At 37.7% G+C, this 20,485-nt stretch overlaps 2 protein-coding genes across 11 annotated transcripts in view; one reads left to right on the top strand and one right to left on the bottom strand.

Annotated features, from left to right (window-relative positions):
• SLX4IP (SLX4 interacting protein) overlaps positions 1-10,841 on the bottom strand; it is an 80,772-nt gene extending 69,931 nt beyond the window's left edge. For 2 of the 10 annotated variants that reach the window (XM_049801232.1, XM_049801233.1), the window contains exons 1-3: positions 10,668-10,839; positions 9,228-9,413; positions 4,180-4,228 (exon numbers count right to left, since the gene is read on the bottom strand). In XM_049801232.1, coding sequence (XP_049657189.1) covers positions 4,180-4,206 — 27 coding nt within the window. In that variant the 5' untranslated portion in view covers positions 4,207-4,228; positions 9,228-9,413; positions 10,668-10,839. The other 8 variants (XM_049801224.1, XM_049801230.1, XM_049801223.1 and 5 more) reach the window with 8 other exon arrangements.
• A 3,169-nt stretch (positions 10,842-14,010) lies between these two features.
• MKKS (MKKS centrosomal shuttling protein) lies at positions 14,011-18,681 on the top strand. Its single transcript, XM_049801222.1, has 4 exons — positions 14,011-15,003; positions 15,522-15,697; positions 16,399-16,509; positions 17,021-18,681. Exons 1-4 carry the CDS (start codon positions 14,013-14,015, stop codon positions 17,459-17,461), a joined length of 1,719 nt encoding a protein of 572 aa, XP_049657179.1. The 5' UTR covers positions 14,011-14,012; the 3' UTR covers positions 17,462-18,681.
• The last annotated feature ends 1,804 nt before the right edge of the window (positions 18,682-20,485 follow it).

Below are 20,485 nucleotides of genomic sequence, written 5' to 3'. Positions count from 1 at the left end.
AGAAATGGACACTAGAAAATATTGTATTTATTAGTTATTTCAACCAAGCACTCTCTAATAAAACCTAGCTCTCAAACTAAAAATCAGTATGCTAACAAGACCAAAACTATGTATGTAAAAAAAGCATCTGTAGTATCAGTCTAGTAACTCTGAGCCGTCACAACATATGAAAAAATTATTTTAAACACAAACAGTATTCCTTGTTCTCACTCTCCACTTGAGAGCACTGCATTCATGCATCTATGGACTTAATATAGCAGTAAAATGCATTTACTATCCTTCATTACTCATTATATGGGATCAGAGAAAATTTAAAAATTAGATAAGAAACCTGCTCATCTCCCTAGTTTTATTCTCTCCAAACAACTCGCAAGAAGCAGCAAACACACCACTTTCTCACAGGGCAAAATATTTACAAAAATATTGATCAGCTAATTCAATGGACATACTTCACAGAAATGTGAACTTTAATCTGCCTAGTCCTCTTAGATGTCACCTAAGAATCATCCAAACAGACATATCTGATACAGAAATCTTTGTTGACATACTATCACTGTATTACAGTTCAACTGGTAGCTAAAAAAAGAAAGCACTGGAACGGCCAGAAACATGGTGAAGCTTTAGCACTGGAAATCCAATAACATATTTAAATGCACATGGAAATATCAAAAAAGACCCCTTCAAAATAAACTTCTCATTTTCTTCTTCCAGACCAAACACAATAATACCTTCTACAGGCCTGTGAGCAGACCCAAAAATGACCCATATGTACTTGTGCTGTAAGTACATACTAGCATATTGTCTGACAGGAAGATACCTTTCCATTTCATTCTACCTACTGTTAGGGCCTATAGTCAACATTCTTTCTATGCACACTTTCTTTCACAGAGCACTTCTAAGATATGCAAAGACAGATGTTAAGATGCCTTTGGTTATAAATCAGTATCTTAATGATTACATTAAGATGCATCAACATAAAAAAAGTAAAGGAAACATACACAAGCAAAATGATGGGGAAAATTGACCACATTACAGTCGTACTGTCATTTTTCTGTCCAATCATTTCCAGTACTTCCATCTTTGCTTTCAATACAAAACAGAAAAATATGCTCGCTGCTTCAAAGGAACTTGCAATTTAAAGCAAGCAAAAAGTTTGAAGGAGGAAGGACCAAAAAGTTTCATATACACTTCCTGCATGCAATAATTTAAATTGATAACAAGGAACACTGCTAAAAAATTGATTGCAGTGCGCTGGATGACCTGAGGGAACACTGAAACTATAATTATCTTAATCTAAGATATGTGCTAGCAAAGGCCTACAAATCTGAGATGGAACAGAGCTCTTCATTTCCCAAAGTAGGAAACAGCAAAGTAAAAAAAAGTTTCCCTTTGAGCTGAGCTATTGAAATTTAGTAACAACTTAAAGTCTTCAGTGTTTGGCAAATGAACGAATTGCAGAAAACAGTAAATGAAATTTTTCTGTTACAGCCATAAAAATTACTATATTTAGTTCTGCAGTTTGGCATGAATAAAGTCAATTTACACAATTTTGCAAGAGCAATTCTTTCTAGTTTGTCCAAAGTTTTAAACAAGGCCCTAGTGATATTATTTTTCAAATCCATATAGAGTTCATGATTTTGCTTTAAGCCTCACCAATTAAAGTTAAGATTTATTTCTCAGAACAGCAATAAAATATTTTAGCAACATACAGAGAAAGCTTAATTAAATTCATGTGTCTTGTTTTCCAGATTTGGGGGTATTTTACCATGCATCACTTTATGAAGTATCAATATTCCCTAAAATTGAAAATTGCTGATCAAATTAACTTGCATAAAACATTATCTATTGAACATCACAACACTATGGCATCCAGCCACTTGGCAAGTGAAGAAAGTGTGTTTAGGACCTAACCGTAGTTTTTGTATTAAGGTTTAAAGCTATTTTACTGCATCAATTATTTTATTTCAATCGCTCTTAATTGCCAATAAAACCAAGCTTAGGCTCGCCTTTCAAAAATAGGCCAACTACTCCCTCTACTGAAAATAATTGACCATTACATTGGAGGTACAGAGATTCTCATATAAAATACATTGTTAAGAAGCAAAGCCATTAAACACATTGTGTTTTCCTCTTAATTATGTTCCAGTCAGCTAAAACTTGAAAGACTGATAAACTGTACTTTTCATTCTCTTGCCAAAAAGATTAACATACACATGCTTACAAAATCTAAAAACTTAAAAGTAGAGAATGTAGAAGATGAGGCGTGCATGAAACATTTTCAGACTCAGTAAAACACCCCTACCAATTTCAAACATGAGGAACCTAGAAGAAAGAATATAGTATTTTCTATACTCCCCCTGCAGAGAGGAGTGAGAATATTTTCTGCCTTTTAATGGAGAATCTTCTGCACAGGGATCTTCCTTGAAAAATTTATGTGAAAGTTGAACAGTCTTTAAAAAGGGAATATTCACATTAAATACAAATCCAGTGAATGTAAAGCAGCAAAAATTCACGCACAAAATCCCTGATCTAACAAGTAAAACATTACGCATCTGTGCACAAAGTGAATTTCAATCAGCTTTTCACATATTCAAATTATATATTTGATACATTTTAGTCAAGGCAAGGTTAATTTTCAGCATTCAGTAAATGCAAAAACTTATCCTCATTTCTAAAATACTATCAGAAAGAAAATAAAGTTGTTTGTCATTGACACTCCCCAAAGTTTTATTTGTGATATTGCTTACCTAGAAATGCACACTCAATGAGAACCTATCCATTTGCTCAGATAGTCGTGATGTTAAATTACTTAGCGATTACCAGGGTACATGCTGAAGACCAGTAAAGTGTGTGCTGAATCAGCAAGCTGTAATAATACAGGTCGGTAATCAAATATCTTAAGGCTTTTTATCTAGTGAAGATATTTCAACTTGCACCACTTGTTTTCTTGTGCACTTACATTAATATCAACAATATCAAGAGTTCTCAGCTGAGAAAAACCATGCCTTCAGCCTCAGCTCCTGTTGTTACCCACATCAGTGGCATATAGCTCAGAGTATCAGTTAAAATGTGCTCAAAATCAAGGATATTTCTCCTAACTCCTATATGAATTCAGAAGCAGTGAATAGTATAGACATGATACTGTCAATGTAAGGTTTACAATCATGTTAAACAGCAAAAAAATTAAAGCAAATGTCCCACAAAATGACAGCAGTTTTCCTTGGAAAAGAACACAGCACACACAAATTGTTTGGTCTGCTTGTTGAACAGGTTGGTTACCCACAAAACCAAGCTTCAACAGCTTCCAGAGCCTGATCAGTCAGGAAAGTTTTTGTAGCTGCCCTCCAAAAAACGCAAGCTAATACACAGAGGAAAAAGTCTCTCCTGTTAAGAAAACTACTGGAAAAAACATTTCCAAGAGAATAATATATTGTGCTAATCACTTTGAAATGTATGCATTACCAAAACTACCCTAGACATAAAGGAACAGAGAAACAAGAGAGAAGGTCAAAACAGAAGGTTTCACAATTTTTACTGAATAATTGCTTTTATTTTTGATAAGCTGATATAGTTATGGTAGAAGATTATGAAGCACTATATTTATTACAGAATGTTTTGAAAAGCATTACTGTTCAGATACATAACCAAAAGTCAGAGACTGTTTATAAACTGCAATGGCATTTTACCGGATGTAAGACAACTAATCCCTGAAAATAGGAAAAGAGGCAAAAAAAGATGCAAATAAAAAGTCAAGTGTGATAAATACTTCAAGAACATTGCTACACCTTAAACCAGGAACTCTTAGATTATCTGGGAAGTACATGAATAATATTGCTAGGTTACAGTAAGAGAAGAATCAACCCTAAATTTTATTTCAGGTGGCAAATACTGTTTTACTGAGAATTCATGCAGTTTCAAATACTAACTACATAACTAACCACTTGTAGCTATACAATTTTAATCTTCAGCTGACCTCAGACACATTCTGCCATGATACAGCAGCAATTCAAGAAGTTTGCTTCCAAAGAGAGAGAAAAGCTGATACAAAATACACTGCTATGACCAGAAGCCTGAAGGATACACCTCTTCATCATTAATTTTCAAAATCAATGTACACATATTCTAAGCAGTATTGCAGACTATTTATTTTTTTTAATTAAACCTATGACATCTACTTACCTTAATGACAAATTTGTTGGATGCCATGATAGGTCAGTGTTAGCTGGTCCTATAAAAATATAAATTAAAAGTGATCAGCACTAGAGAAAAACTCAGATCTCTACACCAACTGAGGATTTTTAAAATCTATTAATCATTTTTTTCATTACTGCTCTTCTTCAAACCCTACACTCTGCTTTCAAAAAAAACTGGGAGAACTCTTATTTAAATGAGAATTACTTAGCTACCTGTGTTGGTTTATTTTAGTGAACCTCATGACTGTTCAGGCACTTGGCATGCAACACATGAAATACAAAATTAGAACTATTTTTCAGACCAGTACCAAGACAAAGATAAACCCATCTAAGATCCTCAGAGAGCAGCAAACTAAACCTGGAATATTCCTTTACTACTGTCTCAATCACTGGTCCCTTTGAATATGGCCGCTAGCCTAGTTTCTCTTTCAAAATAATAGCCTCACATAAAACCTCTTCACATAGCTTAAAGAAAGAAAGAAGAAAAGTCTTATGAGGAGTGGCTGAGGGAGCTGGGGCTCTTTAGTCTAGAGAAGAGGAGGCTGAGGGGAGACCTTATAGCTCTCTACAACTACCTGAAGGGAGGTGGTAGTGAGGTGGGTGATGGTCTCTTCTGTCAGGTGGCTGCAGATAGAATGAGAGGAAATGGCCTCAAGCTGCAGCAAGGGAGATTTAGGTTAGATATTAGGAAAAAATTCTTTACTGAAAGGGTTGTCAGACACTGGAACAGGCTGCCCAGGGAAGTGGTTGAGTCACCATCCCTGGAAGTATTCAAAAAGCGTAGATGGGGTACTCCATAACATGGTTTAGTGGGCATGGATGATGGTTGGACTCGATCTTGAAGGTCTTTTCCAACCTAAATGATTCTATGATTCTAAAAGGAAAGAAAACACACAAAATTTAAAAAGGTGTTTTCAAGAAAAAACAACCTTAATACATGAAATAATACCTGCTCTAGTCAAGAGAGTCCTCAAACCTCTCTATGTAAAGTTCATCCCTTCCTATCCTGTGGATACTCCATTTCTACTTAGCTAGGGAGCCCACAACAGCCTGCATATATCAGTGGCCCGATAGAAATAATATCCTCCATCATGCTCTCTTAACAGGGGCTCAGCAACACTAAGCAAATTTCAAAATTTGCTTTCAGACCAACCAGCAGTAAGCAAAATTCAGAACTGAGACACCCGTTCACTACCTGCAGTTCTGGTAATCAGTAGTATCAGAGTTTAAAACAGTTCAAGAACAAAGCACAGTCACTTTTTTTTTTTAAATAAGAAGCTATGGCTTCTGCTGCACCTAGTATGCGCATATGTGTGTGTATATATATACACACACATATACACAGACACATATTATGTATATTTAAAATTTTAGACTACTACATGCATAAAGCAACATGACCTGGGCATTACTGTGGTTGCACAGAAGTGAACTTTGGACACGCTCTTCTCTTGCTTATCCCAAACAGGAATTAAGATTGCTTAATTTGGGATATTAAGTGAAGTACGTTTAGCTGCACAGACCCTGACCCTGCCTCAGACTATTGCAAGTAACTCGGGAAGCATTAATTTGTGCTGGAAGTTAAACACACCCTCCCTGGGGTGCAAGAAGAAACCTTTGATCAATTGCTAAGATTCTCCCCGCCCCTCCTTAGAACAACACTGTATCTCACTCAAATGACTACAAGCTTCAAGTTGGTTTGCAAGCCAAACCACAAATCTAGTCCTCTTCCACACTGATTTCAGTTTAACTGCCTTTTTTTTCTTTTCTCACAAACTGACAACAATTACAGTCACAGCACTGAAACTACTGGGGAAGTTCATCATTCTCCACATAAATGGGAGCTAAACATTCACTTCTCAAAAGGCAGAAAATTAGGTTAAATTCATTAAGTCCTTCCAGCTAACCCCACAATGTTGGGATTCAGAAGAGACATGGAATGGCCCCTATCGTACCAAATCAGTATCTACAAAAACCCAGGAATAAAAAAAATTAAGATACATTCTATTTTCACCCAGGATAGGAACTGAGGCAACTGACAAGGAAGAGACTTGGATTTGACAGAAAACCAGATGAACAAGAGTGTCAGTATACCGGCAGAACATAGAGTACCCAAACAATACACTTCAAGCTTCAAAGTCAAGAAAAACAAGTGCATGTAGCTGCTGCCTGCAATAGACAAACTGCAACAGAAACTACATTGAAAATAGAGCTGCCTTTTACACTCTAAAGTTTCCTAAAGGATTAGTCTCTTAATAAGATGGACAAATCTGGTCAGTTTTGTAAAAGATGATATAGGAAAACAAGAACAATGCAGAAAGTCATACCCATTTCTCACTGCATACTTCAAGTAATTGTAAAGTACTGCGATAGAGCTATCAAAATTTCAGGATACAAGTCAGGTTGGCGATATGCGTCTCAGGCACTACACTCACACATTTCAAAATGCAGTCGTTATCCTTATTTAACTTCAAAACAGTGCAAAACAAGATAAAGACCTACTTTACAACTACATAGCATAGCACAGAAAATTTTGATCTTAAGATTCAACAGTAATCATTCTGATTTAAACAAACACTTCTATGGAGTGCTGTCATTCCAAATATCCAAATGCCGAGATCCAAGGTTTCAAAACAACTATAAGAAAATGTGAAAGTAACAAGGGCACAATTCCATGTATTGGCTCAAAAAAACCTCCCAATTACTTCAATGATTTTTTTTCCATGTATCATATCAATATCCAAGCAGGAAGAAACAGAAACAGTAGAAGGATTGTAAACAGTGAGAAGTAAAACGTGGTTGTTACTGTAACCAGGTTAAAATGAGTTTGAACTGAGATCCCTTCTGCAAGTAACTACTGAAAATAAACTTTAATGTAGTTAATAAAATGTTTCAACTATGTTCTGAAAAAGCTCAAAGTTAGAGCTTTTATCAGCTGCACAGTAGTAGTAAGCAGAAAGTTATATAGAGCAAATTGAATTTTCAGATAAAAGTCATGCAGACAGAAGCTGCAATACCATGACTCATACCACACGACTATCATTCTCCCTTGCACAAAACAGCCCTAGAAACTTTTCTATCTTATTGGAGTAAATTCTGTCAACTTTACTGATAGTAATTTCGAGAAACACAATGTAAGGAACAGTGCTCTGGACTACTTGTGACTTTATGTTTCGATTCAGTCAGGTAGTAAGGTGCTACTCTATAGAAATAAACATAGTAGAACAACTATAAAAAGAATCTTAGTAGGAGATAAAACACAGAAATTCTTGAAACAGCAGCTGCTAGAACCAGGTCAGAAGAGATGCTAAAGGGAAATGGCAGCCACCAAGTGAAAACCAACTGCACTTCTCAATTCCTTGTAATGGTGTACAAGACCGTATTCTTGGTGTTCAAGAACTCCAAGGAAGAACTACCCACCCCATCATGCAAAAAACAAAAAGCAAATAGTAAATTACATCACATTCCTTTCAAAACATCTCAAAACCTGGGCATGTACAACTCACCAGATTCTCTTTAAAAAAAAGTCTCAGTAGCATTTCAGGATTGGGTTTTTAAGTTTAATGAAAGACTAGTATCTAGAGCTTTACTAACTATCCCTACCTCCTCCCCCCAACAAAAAAAAAAAAAAAAAAAAGGAAAAACAGTAGGCAAGAAACAGCAAAAAGTAGAAGAGCGTTAAATGCTAGTCTCGTCTCCAAGCAGCTAGAATCATAGCCTGAAGTTAGGAAATCTGTAATTACAAACACAATTTGCTGTGGAATGCACCATCAACTAAGAGCTCCTACAAAAGCAATGACAATATTGAACAAACCTAACATTTACACAGAATTACCTGTACCTTGGGATATGGTAGAACACAAGGTACTTTGCTTCATGCTTCCGAGAACATAGTTTACCTAGATTATACATAATTTTTGAGCTGCATATGGCATACAATTCATGATGGTGATGTCAGCCTGTGATCTGGAGAACAATATTTGGACTGCTGATGTTTTCTCATTAATCCTTACAGTAGCAATAATATGAAGAAGAGTTGCAACAAAACATGCCAGAGCATCATCCTTCTCCAAATGTTCATGTCCTGCTTGAGAACAAAGCACATAGATGAATCAGCTGAACTTATCCTGGCATCAGGGATCTCTTGTTTGTAACAATTTGCCATCCAGAATACTACTGTTGCAACAAGTCTGCTACTACTGATATGAGAAGAACTGCTGGCAGGCAGAAATCCTCTCCAAATCCAATTTACAAAATAATAGAAAAAAAAAAAATGCATATGAAAAGTTACCTTTGGTTCAATTTGCTCTTCATGGGAGTAAGCTGACTTTGGGAGTTTGCCAACTACCCCATTCTTTGCATTGACCATAAAGCTAAGACAAAGGAAATACAGCAGACAGATTAAGTGTAAGCAAATTCTTAGAAAACCAAAAAGAATACACCTAATGTGTGAACCATCAGGAAAGTCACTGAACTGTCACAGATTAAAAAATACCCAATACTAAGATGTCAGAAAATGAGGAAAAAAACCCATGAATTGTACAAGGAAAAAAAACCAGCAAGCCCCAAAACACTCTGCCATTTTCTGTGTTGAAAAAAACCCACAAGAAACACAAATCTATTACAATTGCTGCTATCTGGTAAGAAGACTCTGTTTGATTGAATAACATATCTATTGCAAACTAACGTGAACCTCTAAGGAAACTGCACATAAGGAAAGGCAAAGATAAACCAATAAGGCAGAAAAATGCCTCTCAGAAACTATATATATTTGTACATTTAAAAAAAAATTATATGGTATTTGTAGTATTTCAACATCTGGATTTTTGATAGACAGTCTGTATAAGGAAACATGATCTAGAATTAAACACATAGGTTCCCTGTAGCTAGAATGAGACACGCTTCAAAAATTATGTGGCAGAATATCATTCTTTATGTTAAGCGGAATGGTGGACACTCGGGAGAAGCCAGGAAACATGGCCTCCCTGACAGCAAGCTGAAGTGTTTTCTGCCAGCTGATGAACAGCATCTTACCTTAGCAAAGAAACAGCTTCCTGTGGTGAGGGAATTTAGAACTCAGCAGGAATGAGAAAATGAAAATTCCTGTTACACATGCCCACTTGAAGATACAGTAGCTTCCTTCTAACACAATGGCCGCAAACCATTCACACACTGCCCATCTTTAGGTGCCTTTACCATGTGTGGAGGAGAGGTGGGCACCTGAAAAAGGCAGAAACAAACACACAAATGCTAATTAAGGAACTCTAGAATAAGTTAATATTAACTATTTTTGTAGTTCAAAATTAACTGTCACAACATAAAAGAGAATTTTTCTGAACTTTCCAGTCCTTGGGTATCAGAGTCAAACCCTGTCCAGCCCAGACCCAGCACTAGTCAGTTTCTGAGAGCTAACAGTAAGCAATGGGATGAGCAGTGTAATACTCAGGTACTCGCATATTTAGTAAAGTGTTTGTAGTTCTGAAAAGACATACCAAAATCTTTGCATTTTGCAATTTCAGGATTTTTAGGCCCACTGTTACAAATTTGTTCACTTAACCTTTAGAAACTACTCTTCCAGCAAGTTAGCGTATTTTTAGCTCGTTGACATCTACACTCCTTCATTCGTGAACTGTCAATTCACCTTTAAAGTTCAACAATTCACATTCAAAAATGTTAGCCATTCACCACACAAGCATATAGAACTAGAGGAATGAGATATTCTGAGGAACATCAGAGTGCTTATTACAGACAGGTGCTGACTATTATCTTTTTGCATTGCTGAATGGCGCTTTTTTTTAAGTTTTGTGGAACAGCTGAATGCAACGAACATTATACTCCTTTCTGTATGGAGACTAGGCATTTAAAACTTGTCTTTTCATTATAGTTGTAAATTCTGTAACTATGCACAAAATTAAAAATAAACCCATCCATTAACGCATTAATATGATACAAGATATTCTCGACAACAATTGCAGGAGTGGGGGGAGCAAGAAGAGCTAATACAGAAAACACATAGAATAGAAGAACTAAGGAAAAAAATGAGAAGAGGTCAGGCAACAAAGTTTTCTTGAACTTCTTTTGGTCAGGGCGACACCGCCCACCTGCAGGAAGGCTCAGCCACGGCGCGCGCAGAAGTAACGCGGAGTAACTGCAGCAGGAATTAAGAAAGGAAGAAAAATCAGACAGACATATTTTTAAGCCTGGCCGGTGCTTTAGCGGCTCGCACCTCGCCGGGCCGGGAGGGGGTGCTGACGCGAGGGGCGGCGCAGGAGGGAAGCAGCCGAGGCGGCGCCTGAGGGAGGCGCGGCAGGAGCCGGCTAGCACCGCCGCCGCTCTACTAGGACATCACCTCGCACATTTATCTAGAGAGGAAAGCGAGACTGAAGACCGAGGCGCGGCCGCTCCCCCCGAGAGCCGCCCGGCTGAGGGTCCCAGCCGGGCGGCGGCAAGGCTGCCGCTGTAATCGCGCCGTACCTCCTCCCTGCGCCGCGCCTGCCTCCAGCGGTTCTAACGGCTCCTCTGCCCCCAAGCAAGATGGCTGCCGAGCACGAGCTTCTTCTCCCCTATCCAAAATGGCCGCCGCCCTGACCTGCTCTACCCTGACGCTGCCCGAACGCAAAATGGCCGCCGGGGCAGCCGCACGCGGGTGGCTGAAGCCAACCGGGGCCCCGCGAAAGAGCGAGCGCACCTCGTGGCCACGTGACGAGGGCGGGGGCTTAGCCAATAGCGGGCGAGAGGAGGAACACCTCCGCACTAGCCTCAGCCCCAGGGAGGCGCAGCGTACGCCGCACTTCCGGGCCGCGGGACGCCGCGTCTTGCCGTTGGGGGTTAAAACGTGCAGGGGAGGGTGCGCGGCCCGGGGCGGCCCGCTGAGGTGCCGGCGGTCGAGTTCTGTCCTCGTCTCCCGGGGCGAGAGCCCAGGTGAGCGCCGGGAGGGCTGCTGGGGGCGGCCGGGCAGCGCCTTCATCGCCTTCGTCACCTTGTTGTCACGCTTCTTGTCTGCGTGAGGAGAGGGCAGAGGAGCCCCAGGTGCGCTGTCCCCCTTCCTTCCTCACTCCGGTCCCTCCCGCCGCGCCGATTCTCCTCAGGCGTCTCTGACCTGAGGAGAGCCACTGCCCCCCTCAGGCGTCCGCGCTGCAAGGTCGCTGGGACACGGGATAGAGGGGAAGGTCGCCTGGGGATACGTCGCGGCGTGGCTGAGGGCGGTGGGGTCCCTGCCGGCGGCCCGCCTGTCAGAGGACGGGTGGCTTGGGCTGGGCCGCAGCCACTCGCTTCAGCGTCTCCTCAAGCCGTTCGCAGCCGGAGTGCGGCTGCCTCACGCGTACCGGTGGGCTCTGCGACTTTAGAGTCCGCTTTGTCTTGCGTGCCAAGTGGTATGAAGCTGTGAATTCTCCACACTATGATGGAGAGGGACTGAGTAGGACACGTTACGCCTGTCAGGTAGACGACGTTGGGCAGGTGTGAGAACATTTACTCTCCGTGTTGTACCTTTGTAGCTGTTTAAACCAAGATGTTACTTTGATATGAAGCCTGAGTATATGTACCTTTGTTTCCTATAGTAGGTACTTATTATTGAAACCCTGTGGAAAGTAGACTTTTACACATTCTTTTTAAATAAGGGTGAATGTATTGTGTTTGTACTGATCCTGTTGTAGCCCCTAAAGATCAAGGGCTAAGATAGTCAGGCATACCTGCTTCTCTGGGCAACATCAAGTGATGTAAGAAACACTGCAGCTTGTTTGGCCTGTGAGGTAAAAGTTCCGTATTCTGTTACAAGCTCGGTTAGTCATTGAATTTTATTAACTATGAGGAAAAAAGAAAATGGTGTATTTTGAAACTGCTTGGTTTTAGACTTCAAATATTTACCATCTGAAGCAGTAACATTTGTGATTAGATAAACATAACAAACTAACAAAGCTTTAAGGTTTAGCATGCCAAAGCTCGATGCAAATGCAGCAATTAACATTTCAAGATGTCTGAATTGAGGTTATTTTTATAGCCTTTTTTCTTTTTAAGCTCATAAAGTGAGACTTTCTTTTGTCATTTTGTGTTTTAATTATCTGCTGCACTGTAATTAAAGATATTAATGTTCAGGTTTATCTGCTCTGTGCTATTATTGTAGAATAAAACCAGGATTTCTAGAATATATTTAAAATAATAAATTCTCTTTACCTACGTAGATGCCAGTTTGCAATGGGTCTTAAAACCATCTGGAAGGACTACAAAGTTCTGATTGTTATGGGAACTAGCCTTGGGCTGGTGCACTGGGGGTGGTTTTACATCAAGTCCAGTCCTATTTTCCAAGTGAAGACAGAGGACTTTGTTCCAGAACCTGCGATTGTGGCATACGTGATGCAAAGCGATCACAAAAATAAAGAAAAATAGCATTAGTGCTATGTATTGTGGGTAAGTTGCCTAATTAGTTGTACCTGTATCTTTGAGGCAGGAGATGAGTCAATTAAATGAGAATTTTCTAACAGATGCAGTCTTGCTGCTCTAACTTTAGTCTTCCAGTGTTTTATTCTTTTTTTGCAACTGAGTTAATCTGGTAGTTACATGGAGCCAAAAAATGCATCATACATCTCAAAAAAACTACTGCTAAATCCTATGTGATAGGATCAATTAAGTGATGGTATTATAGGTCTTAAAGACATTTTAAAAAAACCCTCCAATAACTTGAAGGCAGTAGTCAAACTCGCTTGTCTGGATCTGCAGAAGCGTCCTTTCAGGTTCAGAACTGCTCAGAAATAATTGTGATTTCCTATAGTAACATTATTCTGTGTTGTTAGTAGGGCTGGTGATTACAATAGAAAAGATACCGAAGTATGAGAGAAGTCTAAATAGTGTACACTTACATAGAAATGTAATTAAATATACCTTTAAGTTTTGAAGTGTTTAAGAACTGAAAAAAATTGTGTATCTGGGGCATCTTGAAGAAAGAAACCTTTCTTTCAGAGGCAGGGATTTCTTAAAGTTGTTTGAATATTAAAAGCTTTTGTTTCTGAAGTGGTTGCCTGGGAAGCAATGCTGTAGTTCAGTTCTTTTGTTCTTGAGTAAAAACAGCTTAACATTGCTACAGTTTTGACATATTCATACAATTAAGTACAGTTTATAGTGGCCTGTTACTTACAGACCTACAGGTAAAACAGTATATAAACTGGTGGTCAGAATTGAAATTACTGACAAACATGTATAATTTGACCTATATGCTTGTGTTATATATATTATTAATAGGTTTTCTCAATTAAATAGCATTATAGTTTGGTATTTGTCCTTACGTGAGTTTTTTGGTGAAAAATAAAATAGCAGTTCAAACTATGCAATATTGTTAGAAGATTATCCTAATACCTTTCTGGTTGTTATTGTAGGTATAACTAGCTTTGAAGCTTTCCGTCTGTGAGTGTTGCCAGAAGAAGAGATGAAGAAAGCTAGCTGGAGTAGAAAGAACTTTCTGCTTGTGGCAGGACTGTCACTTATAGGTGTCCATTTTGGAAGCATGCTTGTAAACTTTGTTGCAAAAAAATCTGTTCAATCACATTCAGAAGCTAAAAAAGGAGATGGTCGTGAATGAAATAGCTTACTGCTGTCATTATGTACCAATTTCATGATAGGATTTAAGCCTCATTGTAAGAGGTAGATCATGAGCAGTCAAAGGAATGTTGTTGCTGTACTGTATATACTGTTTCACATTTAAAATCATAATCCTTAGCTGCAAAGACTTAAAATGTACTACTTTAAATTTTAAAAGCGTTACGAATTATAGATCCAAGTAAAAATAAAATCTGTTTTGTTAGCAAGAATTAAAATCTTACTTGGAAAATGTCTCGTCTTGAAGCTAAAAAGCCTCCATTATTTATTAGTGAACCTTTAACGAGAGATACACTGAGTCAGTCACTGTCTCTGCTAAGTGGAATATTAAAATCTTGCTATGGTCCTGCTGGTAGGCTCAAACATCTCCACAATGGTGTGGGAGGCTATGTTTGTACAACTTCACAATCTTCAGCTATACTCAGTCATCTTTCTGTCAGCCATCCTGTATTAAGGGTTTTGATGGCCTCTGTACAGAACCATATATCCCGCTTCAGTGACTGTGGCTTATTTACTGCCATTCTTTGCTGTAGTTTGATTGAAAATTTTAAAAGCCTAAATGTTGCATCTTGCACTGTCATTAAAATAAGCAAGCATCTTTTGAGTTTATGTATGGACTACCTCAAATCTGAGGCCTGTGGTTGCCGAGTATCCGTGGATTTTAGCAGTGTTGAGACACTTCTTTGTTTGGTGCGTAGTGTATTAACAAGCAAACCTGCTTGCATGCTTAATAAACCAGAAGTTGATCATCTCACCATGCTGATTTTAAAGGCTTTTATGTTTACTATTCCATGTTGTGTTGAGACTAACGCTGTTTTAGGGAAGTGTTTAATAGTACCTGTGAAAGGTAGAAGAGTTGTGGATTCTACAGTTCTTCCTGGACTACTGATAGAAACAACAGAAATTCAATTGGCAGAACCACTTACCATCAAAAGAACTTGTTCAAACATGATCAAGATAGCACTTTTCTCTGTGTCCATGTCAGGAGACCTCTTCAACCCTGAAGAAGGAACTATAACAGTCCATCATGGAATTTCTCTTGAAATGTCAGAGCTGAATCAGTTGCTTAATGTAGGAAAGCAGCTGATCAATGATGAGGTTGGCCTTGTAGTGTGCCAGAAAGTTATTCATCCATCCTTAAAACAGTATCTGAAAGAGAACCATGTCGTCACTGTGGACAGAGCCGGGCTATCTCTGATGGAACCCATGAGTCGGATGACAGGTAACGAGAAAGTTTTCTGTACTAAACAGTTGCCCTTAATGTTCATATCGTAATGAAAACCCATCTAGGTTGGTGTCATTGCAGAGTAAGGATTCTCTTATTTCTGTCTTTATCCTACCTTAGCAGCCGAGCAAGAGTTGTTCTTTTCTAGTCTGAAAACCATTTTTTTAAGGTGAAACTCGTCTTTTGTAGGCTCTAATGATGGCATATTGCACATGATTACTAACTTATGCATGAGGAATATCTAACTATAATAACTGAAAATGTAGATTATTTTTAAATTCTTGTCTAATAAGAATAAAACAATTACTTTTTTTATCTTAAACTATCACTAAGTCTTGTACTTCAAAAACTTGTTGGTTTCTGTTTGTGATTTCCTGAGTAGATTGAAATGTTAGGTATTGAATAAATATAATTTAAAAAGCCAAGAGGAAAAAAGTGCATGCATTATGAAACACAACAGATAGCTGTTCTGATGTCAGCAATATGTATGTTCTCTGCTTTTCTTAATTGGACAGGTTCAAAGCCTATAGCTTCCATACGTTCATTGTCTCCTGGTTGTTATGGCAGTTTGAAAGATGTGTGCATTGAGAGTTTTGCCTCAAAACATTTTGTGCATCTAATTCCTAATGACACAGTTGTCTGCAGCTTGATACTCTGTAACAGAAATGAAACAGCATGGGATGAATTGAAGGTAGGCAAGTTTCCTTGAAATCTTTTTTGAAAAATTATGTTTCTAATGGAAAAATAAAGTTGTGAGAAATATAGATATGATGAGTTTAGAAAAGTGATTTTTCAGTACGTAAATGAAGTTTAGTTAGAGTGTAGATGTACAATTTCAAGAAAACAATTCAGAAATGCCCTTGTTTCCAGAATTTCAAATTCCTTGAAGTGGTCGTGTTGATTTAATGCCTCTATTTTAATACTTGCTTAAGGACAGAAACATTTTTCACCTCTTCTTGGGGCCAGTGCTGGATAAACATTTTTATTCTCGTTACTTGGTCTATGAGAGCATAAAATAAAAATTACCCAGCAAAAGGCCAGCAGCAATACTTGCAATGGTAATCAAGCATAGTTTTGCATTGAATAATTGCTCTAGAAATGTCATTGATACTGATTGACTTTTTATATATAACCCTGTTTTGCAAAAAGAAGGAATAAAATACAGCTGCTTTTTATTTCTTCTTTTCCATACTGAGTGTGGACAAATAAAGACAATTTCTCATTAAGTCAACATGGTTTTGGAAGTCACTCAGCAGCTTTATATCCACACGTAATTCAAGTTTTTGAAGTCTGTACCAGAAACTACTGAAAATTTTATTCCAGTAGTTTTTTCAATGGGGCAAGACCCATTAATCATGGTATGTCTAAATGACAAATCCATATGGTTTTCAGCACATCTGTGAAACTGCAGAACATGTGTTACAGTTAACAATCAAGGAACCTTTGGCATTATTAGGAGGTGGCTGTACAGAAACTCACCTGGCTTCATACATAAGACACAAGGTATGTAAGACAAGGTTTTTTAAAGCTGCTTAATATACTTAGGAAACAAGAATTTATGTAGAATCACTCCTAAAGTTAAAACACTTATCTTTTCTAGATTAAGGTTGCATTTTTGTTGTCTGACTACTAGTATAAAACAAAGGGGTTTGTTTGAAGCAGTCAGTGCTAATTACATCTGTCAGACTTGTTAGTACTGTATTTGTACTTGTTAATCTTTCTTTAGGTATTTATTATAGTAAGTGCTTGTTTTTTAAGTCTTAAAATAAAAATGTGTAGAACTTTTATATTGAAAGATAGTCATGCAGAACTCAGCTTTGACTTGCCTAGAAATCTTTCCTGTTGTGGAATAATCACATGAACAACTTTTTTTTAGTTAGGACTGAACCATCTGTTTGGAAAAAAAACCAAAGAACAAACAAACAAAAACACAACAGTACAATATATGTTTGATTAGAATTATTTCTGTAATACTGTTCTAATTTTCTGTTTTCCTGGTTTTGTTTTGTTTTAGAGTTATAGTCTGTCCACCAGCAGTTTTAAAGAAATAGGTTGTTCTCGGACACAATACCAATTGGTTGCTGATGGTTTTTGCCGTTCTCTGGAGTCTGTAGCTTGCTCTCTGAATCACGATGATGGAGAAATTCTTACAGACATGTTTTATGGACACTGTTGGTTTGTTCCATCAGGGTTTTCCTCTGTGTCTCACTGGTCAGATGTAGTTTCAAAATGTGGCTGTGGGATTAATGGTAACACTGAGAACCTCAATTGGAGGCTTTTGCAAGGCCAATTTGGCTGTCCTATTGCACAGGGCTGCCCCAAAGAGCCATCAGTAAAGTTTGCTGACTTTCTCACATTGGACTGTTTTGCTGCAAAGTGTAACGGCCTACAAGTAGCTCTGGAGACAGCCAATCTTATTTTGGATCTCTCATATGTAATTGAAGATCAAAATTAGTTCTGATCCTATGTGAATTGTGTTGCACAGCAAGATACTTAATTGAAAGCAGAGTAATATATAACATGTTAAGATACTTTAAATCGTTAGTATATGGACAACAGACAGAAATTTAAAATCAGTTAGCCATTAAGTACTCTTCTGATTGTTAATCTACTGTGCCCTCAAGCATTTTCAAATGTTTAACATTTTGCTAGAAACTGTTAAATGATTAGCCAAATATATGATGAATCATAATAACATATGACTTAGGAGTATTCAAATTAGTGTATTCAAAAGAATGAATGACACTTTGATACTCCCTTTGGATTAAGCAAAGTTTTGGATGTTTGTTAGCTCTGTGGCATCTTCAAAGGAGTGGGAAAAATGGGTTCATTTGTTGAGAAAACATATGTTATGGATTAGAATTTATGTAGTCTCAGCAAAAGCTTTACACATTCAAACAGGCTTTCATATTGCAGGAGAACTTATCACTGGTATTTTTAATTTTGTAGGTAAAAAAGAAGGCTTTTCTTAGCAAATATCATGAGCCACTTGTTTTCAAAATTTTGTTCTGGAGACCTTGTCACCATATACTATAAGCAGTTGCTGTTTCTAAATGGCTGGAAGATTTTAATTCATATATGTAATTTATTTAGCAAGTTATTAATACTTAGTCTGGAGATCTTAAGGTAGCAGGTAGATAAAAGAAAATTTGAAAAGAACGTGCATGGAAAAAACTTTCGTAAAGTGGACCTTCATTGTCTTCTGTGGAATACAGGAGAGTTTATAAATAATGATGTTTCTATCATTTAAGCAAAGCTGCAAGAAAGAATGTCTCACCATTCAATTAACTCTTTGACTGTGCATAGCTTCTTTTCTTTTAATGAAGTAAGGCTTTAAGCTGCTCAGGCTTGTTTTGATCTCTAAATAAAATTGTGGACTGAATGATCGAAACTTTTTCTCATTTTCAGCTTGCATGCAAGATCAAAAGGGGTGTTACAGTTTCTTGCTTAAACTCATTTTCTTTTGCCCCTTTTCTTTTTCCCTCTCTGTTTTCAGTCACAAGGGACAAATTGCTCATAACATGCTTTTCCAGAAAACATCCGAGTTAGTTATAGACTAGTCTGCTTATTTGTTTCCTCGTCTCTTAAGTTTTTAATACTTACTGACTATAAGCAGTAGAATTGTTTTGTATAACTCAGTTTTTAAATATGTAATTAAAATCAGATCTTTCCAGACCTTTTGTACAAAGTCCTTTTTATTTTAAGAGCATAAATAATCATTTTCTCACCGGAAAAAAAAAAAGAAAAGTTAAAGTTCGTTATCTTTTTATGACCTGAAATGATTGTTTCAGTGCTTTAAGGCATCCTTTGGGAATTTGTGGAAGAATGTTACAAGGGTTGAGATGGAGGCTGTTCAAAGTTGGTTACTAAAAAGGCTGCTTTCATATCTTGATCCTCCCATGTACCATAAACCATATGAAAACGTCAGCAATAATGAAGCCAAATGATGGTGTATATCTTAAGGCACAGAAGAATCTTGGTAATACTTAATCTAATTATGAGTCTCTAAGACTGTTGAACTAGAGTATTTTACTTCCTATAATAGCAGCTTGTTATGCAGTGCAAAAATGCTGAGTTTAGTGACTACAGCTGTGAAGTGAAAATTAAAACAATATAAGTAGAAGTAGTTGCTAGTGTTCTTTTGTCTTGGTATCTGAAGGTTGGTTCACAGCTGCTGTAAAATGGTTATTAGTTCTGATCATACACCCCACCCACCCCCCCACCCCCCCCCCCCCCAAGTTTTAAGAAAATTGCACATTAGAAAATTGTGAAAAAAATAAATTTGACTTTTGGTGAGTAGGTAGAAATTCATTTATACCCGAACCACAGATTGTTTCATATATAGATAGTTTTAATAACAATGAATTTTTGTCTCCCAGTGTGACTGAAAAGGATAAATAAGCAGCTGGTACTGCTGCTTATGGGCAGTTCAGGTTCAGTTCTCAGTTGTGCTACAGTCTGCCTGAACCTTTAGTGGTTAGTGTTACCCTGTTGTTGATGGGTAACATAGGAGGAATATAACTTTGGATACTGTTTAAAATGCATGTAAATAGAATTTTGACTCTCAATCCAAAAGCAGCATAAAAATAACTTTGCTGAACTCCCATGTTTCCTCATAAAACTTAGGTGCAAAAATGGTGGGTTTTCCCCCATGTCTTGAAATTGACAAAATGAAATATCCCCATTTAAGTCCTCTGAGAAGCCACTATGTTTTTATTCCTGCTCCCCTTGGAATTTAAAGTTTGTTCAGTGGGAAAAATTAGTATTACATAAGTATTATTAAGAGACAGGTGTTTTCTGATCATGACCTTAGTCATGTCTGTTGACTTCCACAGATTGCTCAGAGGCAATGAATTTAAATTTTAATAATTCTACTGGTAATGCACAAGAAGTAAGACCATTCATATCCAGCCTTTTCAGCTGTGTTAGTGCTCCAGGCCTAGCAGGAGTGAAAAGAAGTGCTGATATAATCACTCAGGTCAGCATATTTAAGTAAAATGGCATTTTAATATAGTTGCTCCTCAGTTCAGTATTTCAGTTTTCGTTCGGTATTTCAGTTCCCATTTGGTATTTAAAACTTCAAAGTGAAGACCACCTGAAAACGCTGATTAATTTAGGGATCTTTAGTATCTCTATTACTGCGTCCTATTTCAAGTAGACATACCATTAAACATTACTGTTTTGGCATTGGCAAAGACTGCAGAATGCTTGCTTTTCACTGATTCCGCTGCTGATCTGTGAATTTGTAGAGTTACTCTGAGCCATATCTGAAGTATTTTTCTGTCTATTTTCCTATCTATAAAATGGGAACAAAGATGAGTTGTCTTAAGGCATGGAAGTTTGTGGGTGAAGAGTTCTAAGTAAGATCCATATGTAAAGTGAAAAACTACTTGCTGCACAGGATCAAAGAAATAGCTAATTCAAAGCAAACTCAAATCCTTGCTAAAATATTGTAGTCACTTCATTGAGGGAACTTTGG

The sequence above is a fragment of the Accipiter gentilis genome, chromosome 5 (assembly GCF_929443795.1).
Source record: "Accipiter gentilis chromosome 5, bAccGen1.1, whole genome shotgun sequence".
Classification (NCBI taxonomy): Eukaryota; Metazoa; Chordata; class Aves; order Accipitriformes; family Accipitridae; genus Astur; species Astur gentilis.
Note: the sequence above shows the minus strand (reverse complement) of the source record. Positions and strands in the feature narration are given on the sequence as shown.